The 14,711-nt window shown below is 54.6% G+C and overlaps 1 protein-coding gene across 1 annotated transcript in view; it reads left to right on the forward strand.

The window, feature by feature from the left end:
- The window catches only part of TRIM67 (tripartite motif containing 67), a 48,935-nt gene extending 37,529 nt beyond the window's left edge, over nucleotides 1–11,406 (forward strand). The window contains 6 exon segments of the mRNA XM_077751660.1: nucleotides 213–372; nucleotides 2,264–2,409; nucleotides 5,534–5,672; nucleotides 7,021–7,324; nucleotides 10,058–10,220; nucleotides 11,341–11,406. Of these exon segments, the coding sequence (XP_077607786.1) occupies nucleotides 213–372; nucleotides 2,264–2,409; nucleotides 5,534–5,672; nucleotides 7,021–7,324; nucleotides 10,058–10,220; nucleotides 11,341–11,406 (978 nt within the window).
- The last annotated feature ends 3,305 nt before the right edge of the window (nucleotides 11,407–14,711 follow it).

Raw genomic sequence — 14,711 nt, forward strand, 5'->3', positions numbered from 1 at the left:
AATATGATTTAAACAATACAGTTCATTTTTATTTGCACAGTGTCGCACTGGCAGGGATCATATATTCCCTGCCATGGCCTGAGAGCATATGGCTAACACAGCCCCCTCCTGTCCCCAAGCCACAGACACCAAGCCCCTCCTCCTAACCTGCCACGTGCTGCCTGATTTTCCCTTTGCACATTGAAACCCTAAACTTTGTGCTCCCCTTTAAGATCTCGGATGCTCTGATCAAGCGCGTCCAGGTGTCTCAGGAGCAGTGGGTCAAAGGCGCCCTGGAGCCGAAAGTATCTGCGGAGTTTGACCTGACCTTGGACAGCGAGCCGCTGCTGCAAGCCATCCACCAGCTGGACTTCATCCAGATGAAATGTAGGGGTGAGCTGTGGTTGGCCCAGTTCTGTCTGTGCCTCTTTTGGAAGAGGCATCTGCTCTGAGGTGGGCAGCTTAGTGTCACCGGAAGACGGGTGACCCACAGAGTGAGGCGGAGTGGGAGGGGAAGGCTGTGCAGGTCACAGACCTGGGTTCAAGTCCCAGTTCAGCCACCCACTAGCTGGGTGACCTAGGGTGGGTAGGCACTGTTCTTGGTGCAGGACACAGCTTTGAACAAGCCAAAGAACTCGCTCACAAGACTGAGCTGATATTCTAAGGAAATAGACAGTACACAAATATATTGTATAATGTCCAAAAGAGGCTTTTTGGGGAAGGGGCATATTCTGAGGGGAGAGGGGAGGAGAGAGATGCAATACAGGGGAAGAACATTCCAGATGGCAGAGGGGTGGCAAATGCAAGGGCCCTGGGGCAGGAATCCATTTTCTGGCTTCCAAGAAGAGCAAGAAGGTCAGAGGTGAGAGCAGGATGAACAAGGCGGAGGAGGCTAGGAAGCGAGCTCAGAGAGCCACGGCGACCCAGGCTAAGGGTGAGGTAAAGTTGCATGACTTGTACCAGGTTACAAAATTAGCAAGTGGTGGCCCAAATCAGAGTCCTGATCTAAAGCCTGCCTCTCCAGAGGTGCCAAGAGCACATTCAGGGGAGGCAAGAAAGCTGTTTTGTTTTTTAAAACCAAAATATCAAAGGATGGAGTGCTACATCGGCCGAATCTGTGAGCGCAGGAAATCCTTACCCGCAAAATGTGTGGCCATTTTTACACTGAAGATGGAGCGGGTCTTGCACATCTGTGGCTCACTCCCACACTCAGTTTGCAGCTCAGCCGAGGTTTGGAAATGCCACCTGCCCCGGGGTGTGAATGAAACGTGGTGCTGAGGCGCAGAAGGAAACTGGCAGAGTGTGGAGAGGTGGAAGAGGTTTGGACCCATTCCAGACACCTCTCGGGGCAGGATTTGCTGAGGGTGTGGGAGAGCCTAGGGATAGAGGGGGACCCCTACGTGCTTGTAAGCCTAGGTCCGGGGAGTCAGCCATGCTCAGCCAGCCCTGAGACCAAGTCTGTAATTAAGACGGCTGCACCCAGCTAAACCATCGGGCAAAACCTGGGAGACGTCCCTAATAATGGGTGCCAAACGGAAATCTTGAATTTTTACAAATCTGATGTTGCAGTTTTCCCTTTAAAAACTATCAGTGTGGACTGTATTTATTTCTAAAATCTCTTGAGCTGGAACAAAGCCAAGCTGTAAAGACCTTCTCTGGATATTGCTGTGATAGAACTTACCATGATACACTTGATTCAAATCCCTGATTCCAAAGGTTGATGGCTGGAGACTCTGATTGCCTCTCCTTCCTGGATCTGGTTCCCTGGGCCTCTAAAGGGCTTCCAGCCAAAGGTTTAAATGTGTCCTTGAATTCTGCGTGCCCGCACCCCACCAGCACCTTCCCAGCCTAGTGTCAGCTGCGCGCCGGCCCGCAGTGGCTTGGAGGCTTGTGGAAGCCGGCTCTACCAGGATCCCTCATGGGCTCCTCATGGGTCTGAGACTCAAAACTAGGGATTCTCAATGGGCAAGTGGGACTCTTCCTTAGGGCATGGGTCATGCCTCCCCCACCCCCACCCCAGATTCCAGGACACACTGGAGGTGCACAGTCACCTGAGCTCTCTCTGCCCCTTACCCTGCCCCCCTCGCCCCCCCACCCCCAGCCTTGAGACTGAGATCCTGGGGCTGAGGTGTGCCTGCTGGAGGCTGGGAGTGGCCGCAGGGTGGAGCCACTGTTTCTCCTGGAGGCCGGAAGGGCCCTGGGATCAGGGACAAGATTGCACTCAGGGGTCCTGTGCTCTGTGAGGGGTCCATGTGCTGAAGCGCGTTCCCTGTCCCTGTCACAGTGCCGCCTGGCCCCCTGCTGCAGCTGGAGAAGTGCTGCACCCACAACAACAGTGTCACGCTGGCCTGGAGGATGCCGCCCTTCACCCACAGCCCCGTGGACGGCTACATCCTGGAGCTGGATGATGGCGACGGGGGCCAGTTCCGGGTGAGGCCCTGCTGCTGGTTTGGGGGTTCCTAAGGCTGGGACCTCTGGACTACCCTTAGCATCATTGCTGCCCCTAATGGGCGCTGGCCCAGCCACAGAGGCCTGGTGGGTCTGGACCCTTGGGAAATGGGGCTTCTCTACTGGGGGTGGGGTCTGGGCAGCCGGGGCAGGCAGAGGTGGCAGCCACAGAGAAAATCTAGGATAGCTTTCCTGTGGAGACTGGCACCGACCTGAGGCTGAGGAAGAGCTGGGAAAAGGGACCGCCTGCATTGACCTACTTCCCACTTCACCCCACCCGTGCAGTCCTAGCTATTCTTCAGCACCTTCCCAGATATCCCCGCTCACACAGGCCCCCACTCCCTCAATGCGCTATCCTTCCTTGCCCTTCCTGGGTCACCGACTGTTCTACCAGGCAAGGTGCTCTGCATGTGAGGACAGACACTTGGCAAATGATCGTGGGGTTGAGATGACCTTCTACATTCATGTTTCCAGGGACGAAATGTCGTGGGGACAATAGAGGCTCTAAGTGAGCCAGAAAATGGTGTTCTACACCCCCATCTGCTAGAGACCCCAACTCAGACGCCCTAAAGAACTCTACCTTGAGATTTCACACAGCAACGTTCAGGTCACTGTCAAGTTGCTTTGTTGACCAGGGTCTTCTTAGAGCTCCTCCTTTTCCATTTCCGAGGATGCTACGTAAAGATGCTTTGAAACAAACCACTGCAACCCTTACAGTTCTGACATCCCTTCTCCCAGGGAGCTGCACCACTTAACAAATCTTGCCAAAGATCAATATTCCTTTTGTCCTCTCTCAAAGGGATTTATGCATATGTCATTTCATTTTTTGTTCAAAACCCATCCTACAAGAATGTAAGAGCTGGGGAAATAATGGCAGCCTTGGGAATTATTGGGGCCCGTGTGAATATATGGGCAATTGAGGGAAGAGAGGAGTTGAGGTCGGATTAGCCAGGAATAGCAGATCCTTCACTGGGTTNTGCCCTTCACCGACTGTTCTACCAGGCAAGGTGCTCTGCATGTGAGGACAGACACTTGGCAAATGATCGTGGGGTTGAGATGACCTTCTACATTCATGTTTCCAGGGACGAAATGTCGTGGGGACAATAGAGGCTCTAAGTGAGCCAGAAAATGGTGTTCTACACCCCCATCTGCTAGAGACCCCAACTCAGACGCCCTAAAGAACTCTACCTTGAGATTTCACACAGCAACGTTCAGGTCACTGTCAAGTTGCTTTGTTGACCAGGGTCTTCTTAGAGCTCCTCCTTTTCCATTTCCGAGGATGCTACGTAAAGATGCTTTGAAACAAACCACTGCAACCCTTACAGTTCTGACATCCCTTCTCCCAGGGAGCTGCACCACTTAACAAATCTTGCCAAAGATCAATATTCCTTTTGTCCTCTCTCAAAGGGATTTATGCATATGTCATTTCATTTTTTGTTCAAAACCCATCCTACAAGAATGTAAGAGCTGGGGAAATAATGGCAGCCTTGGGAATTATTGGGGCCCGTGTGAATATATGGGCAATTGAGGGAAGAGAGGAGTTGAGGTCGGATTAGCCAGGAATAGCAGATCCTTCACTGGGTTCAGAACCTCAGTCGTTCTGGCTGTGTGGAGAAGCTCAGATTGGAAAGAACTTCTGGGCTGGAAACCAGGAAAAGAGCCTCTGCTTCCGAAATGGGAAGGGAAGACTGTTTCAGGATGTTAAAAGCAGCAGCCACAGAGCTCAAATACAGATGGCCTCTTCCCTCTGAGGCATAACCACCAGCAAAAGCTGGATACAAGGGCTAGAATTTATGAGGAACCACATGCTAAAGTGGGAAGAGTGTCGGTTTTCAATGCAGGCAGGCCTGGATTTGAACCCTGGCTTCCAAATTGGTTCATTCTGATCTCGGGCAGGTTTCCAACCTTCTCTGAGTCTCATTTTGTATGAAATATAACGACGACAATAACAGCAAATCAATAACAACGCCCAAGGGTTATGTGAGGATCAAAATGCCCTATACAATGCCTCACACCCAATTATTATTAACGACTTGGAATAACAAATGAAGAGGGAAGCCCCTGAAAACCAGATAGGAAGGGTGTTTTAGACAAAGTTGAAATAGTGACAGAGGAGGGAGTGCAAGGCTATACATTTGAGGGAGTAAATAGGACAAAGGTAAGTTTGAAGTGAATGGGGAGCAAAGCAAATCCCTATGAAAGGATCTTTGGGGTCCCATGCAGAAACGTCTCACCTCTCAGGAAGCCATGAGAAAAGCAGTTCTGGGGGCAGGGAGGCCAACAAGTGGAAGATGCCAACCTCAGGTGTGGCAGAAGGTGAGGAGAGGGTGGTCCCAGCCCAAACCCACTTGAACCCACCTGTCCTTGGTCACAGCCTTCCTCTGTCCCCTTTTTCCCACCATGTGTGATGACCCTTCTTTAAAAAAAAAAAAGTTTATTCTGAGAGAGAGAGAAAATGCAGGTCAGGGAGAGGCAGAGAGAAAGGGAGAGAGAGAGAATCCAAGCAGGCTTCTCACTGTCAGTGCAGGCTTCAACACAGGGCTCGAACCCACGAACTGTGAGATGGTTACCTGAGCTGAAGTTGGACACTTAATCGACGGAGCCACGCAGGCACCTCTGCAATGACACTTCCTTTAATAATATTGGTTATTTTGTTTACCTAGTTGCTTAGTGTTTGTTTCCTAGCTTAAGTTCCCACTGATAACTAACAATCTATTGCTCCGACCAAGAGGCAAGTGGGGGTTTCTGCACCTCCACCGTCCAGGAGGACCCGGTGTCCCTGGGCTGCAGGGTCCTATCTGACAGGCTGGCCTCAGACGCAGGACATTCTCGGGCAGCAGCCTAGCTGGCTGCACCCCTGCCATCCCTCCCCACCTCCTAGGACCCCGTCACACCTCACCTCCTCACGGGTGGAGGGGCCGGCCGGCCAGGAGTAGGCATTTGTGCCCAACCTGGACAAGGTCTGTGACCCTGCCTCCATTCCTCCAAATTTCCCTTCTTCAAGAACTCTCCGGAGGCGCTAGCACTTTGAAGGTCAACATGATGCTGAGAGAGCAATTTTCCAAATAACAGAGGCACCTCCTGAGCAGTCTTGGCTGTCTTTTAGGAAGTGTATGTGGGCAAGGAGACTCTGTGCACCATCGATGGTCTTCATTTCAACAGTACCTACAATGCCAGAGTCAAGGCTTTCAACTCCTCTGGCGTCGGGCCTTATAGTAAAACTGTCGTCCTGCAGACATCTGACGGTGAGCACTGGGGTCCTGGGGGAGGACCAGATTCAGGCACTGTGGATGAGCTTCTAAAGGAGGGCGGGGGCTGGGGGGCCTATCAGCTGCGCAGGACAGGGGAGTGAAGCGATGGAGGAAATTCGGCAGCGGTGAAATATACGTCTCCTCCCAGCTCTGACCCTGCCCTTCTCACCACGGCCCCTTGCCTGCTTCTCCCTACTTATGAGCCACCAAAATAGAGCCATTTCTTCACCCCATTGACTGGAGTGGGAAAGGAGGCGAGGATTTGAGAGGCTCAAGGAGACCCAGGGGCTGTGAATGGGTAGGACAGACCTGCAGAAAAGGTCACTGGTCCCTGGGTTGGACCTTCCCCCCAGTGGGAAACTATCTCTCGAACGTCTAGCAGAAGAGCCCAGATCTGATGGTTTACACACCCAGCTGCATCCTTCCAGGCTTCAGGCAATAAGAGCACATCAGCATCAGTGGGACGTTGGTCGTCTGTGTCCTTGGCAGGAAGTGATGATGTAAATAAATAATACATTGCAACAAGAGCCTGCTGGGCTAACCCGGGCATCCCAGGATGGTGCCAGTCCTGGTTATGGTCATCGAGTATCCCAGTACATCCTCTGGTCACCCTGAGGAAGACGTGACATGCCTGGCTCGTCTCCCCGGGACAGAGGGGAGAAAAGGCAGGAGCAGATGCTGTTGTCAAGGGCACAGGTGGGGACGCTTTTCTGAAGATCACTAGCTTTGTGCCCTTAGACGCCCGCTGTCCTACAGAGCAGTGATTCTTGCCCTGAGCACTGTGGTCACGATTTTAGAGTAAGGACCTCACTACCCCGAGGTATTAGACAGCCCGAGGATATCGGACACCAGAAGAAGGTGTGGCTCAGTGCTGTGAAACAGGAGGCTGAAGCTTGGTGACTCTGGTTATATCACTCCACCACTCCGTGCCTCAGATCCCACAGCCACGAAGTGGGGCAGGGATTACCTACTTCCTCTTTAACATACATCGGTGTATGAAGCGTAATGGGAGAGTGTTCGAAACCAAGACTCCATAGAAGGCATTTAGATTTGGGGCTCTGAGGCTCAAGGGTCTGTGCTCCTTGGCAAGGTTGGGTTCATGGGATTGAGAACTTGGATGAACAGAGATCGGGGAGAGTGTGTGTGTGTGTGTCTGTGTGTGTACACGCGCGCATGCATGTATGTACCTATGCACCTGTGTGTGCCTGTGAATCACACAAAGAAGAACATTTGATGCTGGAGGCCAACTTGCTGATAGATGTGAGTGAGTGAGTCTGTCTCTGAGCCTGGGTCAGAGACTGCTTGGGAATCCCATCGCTGACTCTGCTTCCTTCCTTTCCAGTGGCCTGGTTCACATTTGACCCCAACTCTGGGCACCGGGACATCATCTTATCCAACGACAACCAGACAGCCACCTGCAGCAGCTATGACGACCGGGTGGTGCTGGGCACGGCTGCGTTCTCCAAGGGTGTGCACTATTGGGAGCTGCATGTGGACCGGTATGACAACCACCCAGACCCCGCCTTCGGGGTGGCCAGGGCCAGCGTGGTCAAGGACATGATGCTGGGCAAGGACGACAAGGCCTGGGCCATGTACGTGGACAACAATCGCAGCTGGTTCATGCACTGCAACTCCCACACCAACAGGTGAGCCGCACGGGGGTGGGGGGGCGAGTGAGGGTCCTATGGGGACAGCATCCCTCCTGCTATTCCCAAATCCAGACCTCAGGAAGGTGGGGGAGGCGTTTCAGCCACGCGGGTGTCCGATTTCCAAGTAGGAGCGAGCGTGTGCCTGCAGCCCAAGGAAGATCTTGCAACGGAGACTCAAGTGGCCCCAGGGCATGTGGCTTTACAGGCAACCCGGCAAGCCCCTCGACCAGGCTCATTGGCTGCCGTTCTCTTCCCACTTCTGTTCCACTTCCCTTTACACACTGACAGCCCCGGGGCACAGCTGGTGTCCTTGTGGCTATGACCAAGTCTCTACAGAGGAAGTGGGTACCATTGCCCTGGCAGTGACCCCTCCCACTGCCCAGACTCGGGTGGGCTCTGACCCCTGGCAGTGCCCCCCAAAAGGGCAGACCTGGAAGTGGCAGGCACTGTTGGGGTGCTCACTGTGGGGACTCAGTCGAGACCACTGCTTTACTCTGAGGCTGGCCCTGGAAGTGGTGTGACCAGGGTGGACACAGGAAGACGGGCCCTTTGGGGAGATGTCACTGATACATGGGCTCCTTCAGGGACCTGTGGGCACCTTGGTGTCTCTTCTCAGAGAAGGCAGTGGGGCGCCCACCCCACTGTGTTTGCTTTCTCCTCCCCCAGGGGCTCCATGTTCTCACCCAGCCTGTGTGTCCGGGGTGGGGGTGGGGAAGGGAAATCTTTTAAGGCCAGCACTGGCCAACGAGCCCAGAAATAAAGAACAGTAGTCACCCAGAGCTGCCCTCTCACCGCGGGATCTTCCCGGCCTGCTCAGGGCCATCTCCCCAGGAGGAAGGCAAGGAGCTTCGAGGAGCCAACCTCACTGGGCCCAGTCCCGGGCCATGTCAGTGAGCCTGGAGGTTCTCAGTGTTCTGGCCCCAGCAGACTGGGCTTCTCCCACCTGCCGTTTCTCTGGCAGTGACCTCTATCTCTAGATGCTTGGGGGAGGGTAGCACCTCTGCCCCTCTGCCCCCTCTGCCTGGGTCCTGCACGCTGCCAGGTGCAGTCTGCTGACCAGAACCCGGACCCACTCCCGGCCGCTGTTCACAAACCACAGAGGAGTGGAGTCCAGACCTACCAGCTCCATCTCTACCTGCTTAAACCAAATGGTGCCCAGATATACCGCTGATAGGAGTAATAACAGAGCATTTATTGAGTTTACTTTGTCCCTTAGTCTTCTGAAAAGCACTATTGTGATTAGCATTTAACCGATTTTACCAAAGGCTTAGGTTAAATAAGTGTCCCAAGACACAGGGCTGCTTAGCGGCGCTGTCAGGACTAAACGCCGGGTCCTGCTTCCGGTTCTGTGTATGGGGCGGGGGAGCCTGGGTAGAGGTTGCAGTGGGGAGCCCTTGAACCTGGGACAGCCTGCGCTTGGATGGGAATCACGTGTTTGCGCCTCACGCCGGTCTCTACCGCCACCTGGCGGTCAGTGTCTGAATAGCACCAAGACCCCGATTATAGCTCCCTTTTTCCACCTGCAGGATTCTGTCCTGGGGTCCTAACACTGACCCCCTCCCCCCGACCCACCCTTCCCCTCCCACCCTGGGGAAACTTGACCGGGGAAGTGCCTTTCCCATCAGCACACTGAGCTTTCCTCACGACTTTCCCTTGCTCTCTGCCGGGCCCTCAGCCTCCAGCTGATCAGCACCTGCCCCGTCAGGAAAGGATAAAAATGGTTTTCTCATCAGAGTGGAGCAGCTGGGGTGGAGGATGAGACCTCAGCCCTCAGCTAAGGGAAGGGAGTCTGATGGACCTTCTTCATCCACGGAGAGCAGGCAGATCATCAAGAGAGTGCATCTGAAGAGATGCTTCTCACGGGCAGATAGGAACTCCCACCACTGCCAAATGTGGGATCACAGACATTTATCAAGAGCGTCACAATTTAGTCTCAAGGCTCCACTGCTGGCACCCATGGGATGGCAACTCAGACAGGGGAGTTGATTCCAGATTCAGCATCTGTCCCCTGCCACGCATGGCTGTTCAAGAGTCCCTGGGATGTTTCTGAGATGAGCTGAAGGCGAGTGGCCTTGAAATCTCCAAAGGTCTGGCTCTCTGCCTCTTTGTGGATCTCAGCATTCTCACTGGTTAAACCTATAAAGGGTGCCACGTTTGTTCTTTTTCTTGGGGGGTAAAGGAGCCTTCCCTGCCCAGGCTCCAAGCTCCAGGTTTTCTTTCTTTCTTTCTTTTTAAAAAAATGTTTATTTATTATTGAGACAGAGAGAAACATAGCATGAGTAGGGGAGGGTCAGAGAGAGGGAGACACAGAATCTGAAGCAGGCTCCAGACTTCGAGCTGTCAGCATAGAGCCCAACGCAGCGCTCGAACTCACAAACTGTGAGATCATGACCTGAGCCGAAGTCAGATGCTCAACCAATTGTGCCATTAAAGCACCCCAAGTTACAGGTTTCCCTGGGTGCCCAGGTCTCAGGGACTTCCAGGAAAGAAGGGACTGAATGAGCTGATCCCTCCAGGGTAAGGAAGCTTACTTGAAGGGTAAGGTCTTCCTGTGTGGCCCTGAACTGGCGAGTACACTTCAAGAAAAGCCTCCTAGCCTAGAAGAATAACTCCCCGCACTTCCATGAGTGCTGTGTGTTGTAGGTGAGGATATTCCTAGCATCTTCTGAGCCACCACCTACCTCCCAGGCTAGATGTGTTGATGGGGTTTCCTGGTGCTTTTCTTCCCAGGACGGAAGGCGGTGTGTGCAAGGGGGCCACTGTCGGTGTGCTCCTGGACCTGAATAAGCACACTCTGACCTTCTTCATCAATGGGCAGCAGCAGGGCCCCACAGCCTTCAGCCATGTGGACGGGGTCTTCATGCCAGCCCTCAGCCTCAACCGTAACGTGCAGGTACCGCGTGCCCTTCCAGGCAGGAGCCCAGCTGGCTGTTTCTCTCGGGTGCCGGGGCCTCCAAAGTGCACTGGGACAGTGTGGGCTATAAAGAAGCTGACTGCTGCCCACCCAGGCAGGGAGCTGCTGCCAGTTCACTGTGGGCATTCCCCGGAGACGGTCCTCTCTGGCCTGACCAATCCATACTTATTCGCTTGAGATAAGCAGAGGCTCTAAGCTGGCAACTTGGCGGAGAGGGGGGGAGGAAGGGAATGGAGTGGGCAAGCAGGTGGGGGTTCCATTTTCTGGGAAGAGTGCAATGGAGGCGTTCGTTAACCAATCGGGAGGAAGTCAGTGTCCCCTGTCCAGCTTGAGCCGATGGTCAGGTGGGTGTGCACTGGGGCCTTTCAGGTGTGGCTTCCCCCCGAGAGAAGCACAGGAGGGCTGGGGGAGACCCGTACTAGGGGCTGTGACCAGGACTTCCACCCCCCTCTCACTCCCTCTGCCCCCTCTGGCTCCCACATGAAGCAGGCAGGAACGTTGTCCTTTTAGATCTCAGGGTTGGGGTCAATCGTGAGGGACTGCTGAGGGCTCAGGAGGCCCCCCAAGGGGACAGAGACAAAATAGGAGCTCAGTGAGCGGGTGAGGGTGGGAGAGAAATGTGGGTACAGCACCCTTAGCTTCTAGCAGAGCCTCCTCCCTCTGGGAGTCCTGGTTGTGAATACTGACAGGTCTACATCAATCACCAATTGATTGATTCACGAAAGGGCTTTGAGGCAGCCTGGAATACAACAGATGTAGGAAAGGAACCAGGGCCACTGGGAGAAAGCAGAAACCTATGCAACGGTGAGAACCGTACACCTGCTGCCGTGGAGCATCAGCCCTCGCTGGGCTCATAGGACAAGGTGGGAAACCCAAGCACAGGCCCACTCCTCGGGGTGAACTCGAGGACGTTACATTAGTGATGCGACAATAAACAGCATGCCTCCCAGTACAGAGGAGCCCTCAGGCTGCTGCCTGCAGCGACCCCAGCAAACGGGGGGGGGGGGGGGGGGGTTGCCTGTGGCTGCTGTGCTGTCTGAGCACTCGGGGTTCTCGCGGTGGCCGCCCCCAGCCTCACTGACCAGGTCTTCTTTTCCAGGTCACCCTGCACACAGGATTGGAAGTCCCGACAAACCTGGGACGGCCAAAGCTGTCGGGCAACTAGCCTCCCGGCCCCAGCTGTTCACCGGCGTCTGGGGAAAAGGCCCACCATCCCTCGCTGAGGTCGAAAGACCCACAAGGGCAGGACGATCGCGTTGAGGGCACAGCCCAGCAGCCGCTGGGTATCATAGAGACGTGTTTTCTCTGGGGGATGAGAATAGGTCTGCAGGCCATGCTTATTGAGGCAGCTGGTTAACAGGTGGACACTGGTCGGTGGTGAAGCTGGGTGTGTGTTTCTCTCTCATCCCTCCTGGACATAAATGCTCACAGAGAAGGAACCTTTCTCAAAGGAGGGAGAAAGCATCCGGGGTTTACGATTATGTTTCCTGCCATCTGTTTTCAAAGCTTATCTTTTTTTGCTGACAGGGTAGGCGTGGGGGGCTCAAGAGGAGGGCCGCCTCTGAGACTGGCACCCCGAGAGCAGAAAGCAGGAAGGCACTTCCGGAATCCCACGCCCCGAGTACTGACCCTTTGCTGGGATACCTCTCGGTCCCAAGGCTGCAGGTTCTCATCTGCGCCAGGAAAGGTTCTCTGTTTTCTTTTTTGGTCCTGGAGTCTCCGTTTCGTTATGCCCTTGCGGACCTAATCCAAGGTCAATAGAAAGGGGCATTAATCTTGACCTTCACCATTCCAACTGAAGTGTTGAGAACCTTTGAAATAGTTTCCTTTGGTCCTTCATGAATCATCTCTCTCTCTCTCCCTCTCTCTGTCTCACGCACACACGCACGCACGCACACATGCACATGATAGTCTGCTAAAATGCACACACGGTTCTTAGTTCTTGAACACAAAGGAAAACACTGGAATTGGAGTGGCCGTGTGAAGCATCTCCGCCGGCTGGCGGCTTTCTTCTGGAACTGCCTCTCTGAGTTGCTCTCTTCCAGGTTTTGGTACTCCCAGGCTCCCAGCATGGAAGATGCGGGGCCCTGGGGAAGCCTCTTAGAGTCAGCCTACCTTCCCTTCCAGGCCTATCCTACTGTCGTGGTAAAAGCAGGAGGGGCCCCTTCACCCGCTGGAGGGGGATGGGCAGGTCCTCTGACAAAGGCAGGAAATAGCAATATCAGCGCATTCCTTGCGCCCCCACCTCCCAGGGTGAGCCTGGCCGTGCTGAGTGCCAGAGACCCAGGCCGCCCTTCCGAGCTGGAGTGCCCTAACGGACCCAGGAGGTCCTCATGAAGGCATTTGCATCTCTCAGAAACAGAGCTCGCTTTGTGGGGGGTTGGGGGAGGCGGTCTGAGCCCGCAGGAGCCCGCTGCGGGCTGCCCCCGTTCTCTTCCTCTGTGTCACCTGCCACCTCCGTTTCCATCTGGTAGCGAAACTCCCTCCTTTTTAAAAAGAATATATTTTATCCAGCATTTTATTTTTGAGGTCGAGGCGTACCTTGTCCATTTGCTGGATTGGATTTTTGTAAAACTGAGCCCGTAAACCGGCAGCAACTGTGCTTCCTCGGTTCTACCTGCTTGTGTAGACACTGCCCTTGTTTTCTGAGCAGCCAAGGCCAATGCTGTGTAGACCCTGCCCGCCCCCCAGCAGCAGATCCAACAATCCTACCTCAGAGCCCGGCCGCCCGCACCCTCGGCCGCCGAGGCTGCCTTGTCCCCGGCGCGTGGAGGGGGGTGGCCNAGACCCCGCAGGACGCAGGACCTCCGCCAGACCCCGCAGGACGCAGACCCCGCAGGACGCAGGACCTCCCCCAGACCCCGCAGGACGCAGGACCTCCCCCAGACCCCGCAGGACGGAGGACCTCCCCCAGACCCCGCAGGACGCAGGGCCTCCCCCAGACCCCGCAGGACGCAGGACCTCCCCCGCAGGACGCAGGACCTCCGCCAGACCCCGCAGGACGCAGGGCCTCCCCCAGACCCCTCAGGACGCAGGCTGCTGCCGGCCTTTCTCCCTGTACCTGCCGCTCTCCTCTCTGCTTTCATTTGCCTTCCGTTTCACTCCTTAGCCATAGCTCTGGATGGACTCAGCTTGGAAGAGGGGGGGAGTATTGCTAAAGATCGGGGACACAGAGGAGCCCCGGCCTTGCTGGGGCTGATGAAGCGTGGCCGGCAGGTCCAGATGCATCGGCTTTGGGAAAAGACGGGCCGGCGTACCCAGAGCGACACCAGGAGTGCGCGTGGCTGGGAAAGGCGGCCGTCAGTGGCTTTCTGCGGTGGGGGCCGGATGAAAGGCTGGGGAACTTCCAGAATCCCCAAAGCTGGGCTCCCCAGGTGGCCCTGGCTCAACTTCTTGGGAAGGGAGCTGCTTGAGTTCAGCTGGACTTGGTGACACGCTCGGGACAGCCAGCGCCAAGGTCAGAGGGAAATGTGGAACAGGGAGAAGCGGAATCCCACAAGGGCAGGCGGTCCCTTTGGGAAGAAAAAGGTAATTTTCCAGAAGGAAGCTTCCAGAACTCGCTGTCCCCAGTGCTGAGGTCAGCAGCTTCAGGAGGGCCTGTGAGTGTCCCCAGAAGGCGCCCTTCCTCCTCTGCCCCTACTCCAGGAACCCAGCAGCAATACGGCTGATGCCAGGCACCGCGTCAGGCTGTCCTGAAGCCACCTCTCCTGTCCTTAGACAAAACACCTTCCAGGGACAAGAACGAACCTAAGAGAGAAGGCAGATCTGTGCAACCCACTTGTTTTTGAGGGATCAGCCAAAGAAAGAAGGAATCCTCAACGGCTCACGGCCTGACTTACGTTACCGTCCCAGAAAGCAGATTTGGAGCAGAGGCGACAGGTCGTGAATTTCTCATTGGCCATCGAATCCCCTGTTCCTTTACAATGCGGTGGCATTTTTGTACATAGAATTATATCAAGATGATGCTTTTGTTGGGCTGGCTGAGAAATCACTTGGTGTTTGTCTATCAAGCAGTTTCAGTGAGAAGGGAATTCAAAGTAACTTAAAGCGTCAGTTCCCACTGCATCGTAAATGATGCCTCCTTAGCGTGGTTCCCAGTTCATCCTCTGCTAGTGAGCAAGTTTGCTCAAAGCATATGCCTTTCCTTTTAGAATTACTCCCTTTTAAAAGTGTCCAGTAGCGCCTCACTGCATACCACCCAAGCTCCTAATTCAAAGCAAGGTAAAACATTGTACACGGCCCTGCTTCACCCTCTCTGTCCTGTTGGGGAAAATAACGATTCTAATTAAAGTGGATATCAGTAATCCTGACCCACAAAGTAACTGACGTATAAAATCTGTATATAATTTTATATATAGTTCTAGGCTGAATCTTCAGCCCTACTTGAACTCTGTGGTTGTGACAGCACCCTTGGGCGCCCCACGGCCCACCGAGGGTGCGGAGGGTCATGCTTTCCAGAGCGAGCCTGGG

This window comes from Crocuta crocuta, unplaced genomic scaffold (assembly GCF_008692635.1).
Source record: "Crocuta crocuta isolate KB4526 unplaced genomic scaffold, BGI_CrCroc_1.0 scaffold59, whole genome shotgun sequence".
In the NCBI taxonomy this organism is placed as follows: domain Eukaryota; kingdom Metazoa; phylum Chordata; class Mammalia; order Carnivora; family Hyaenidae; genus Crocuta; species Crocuta crocuta.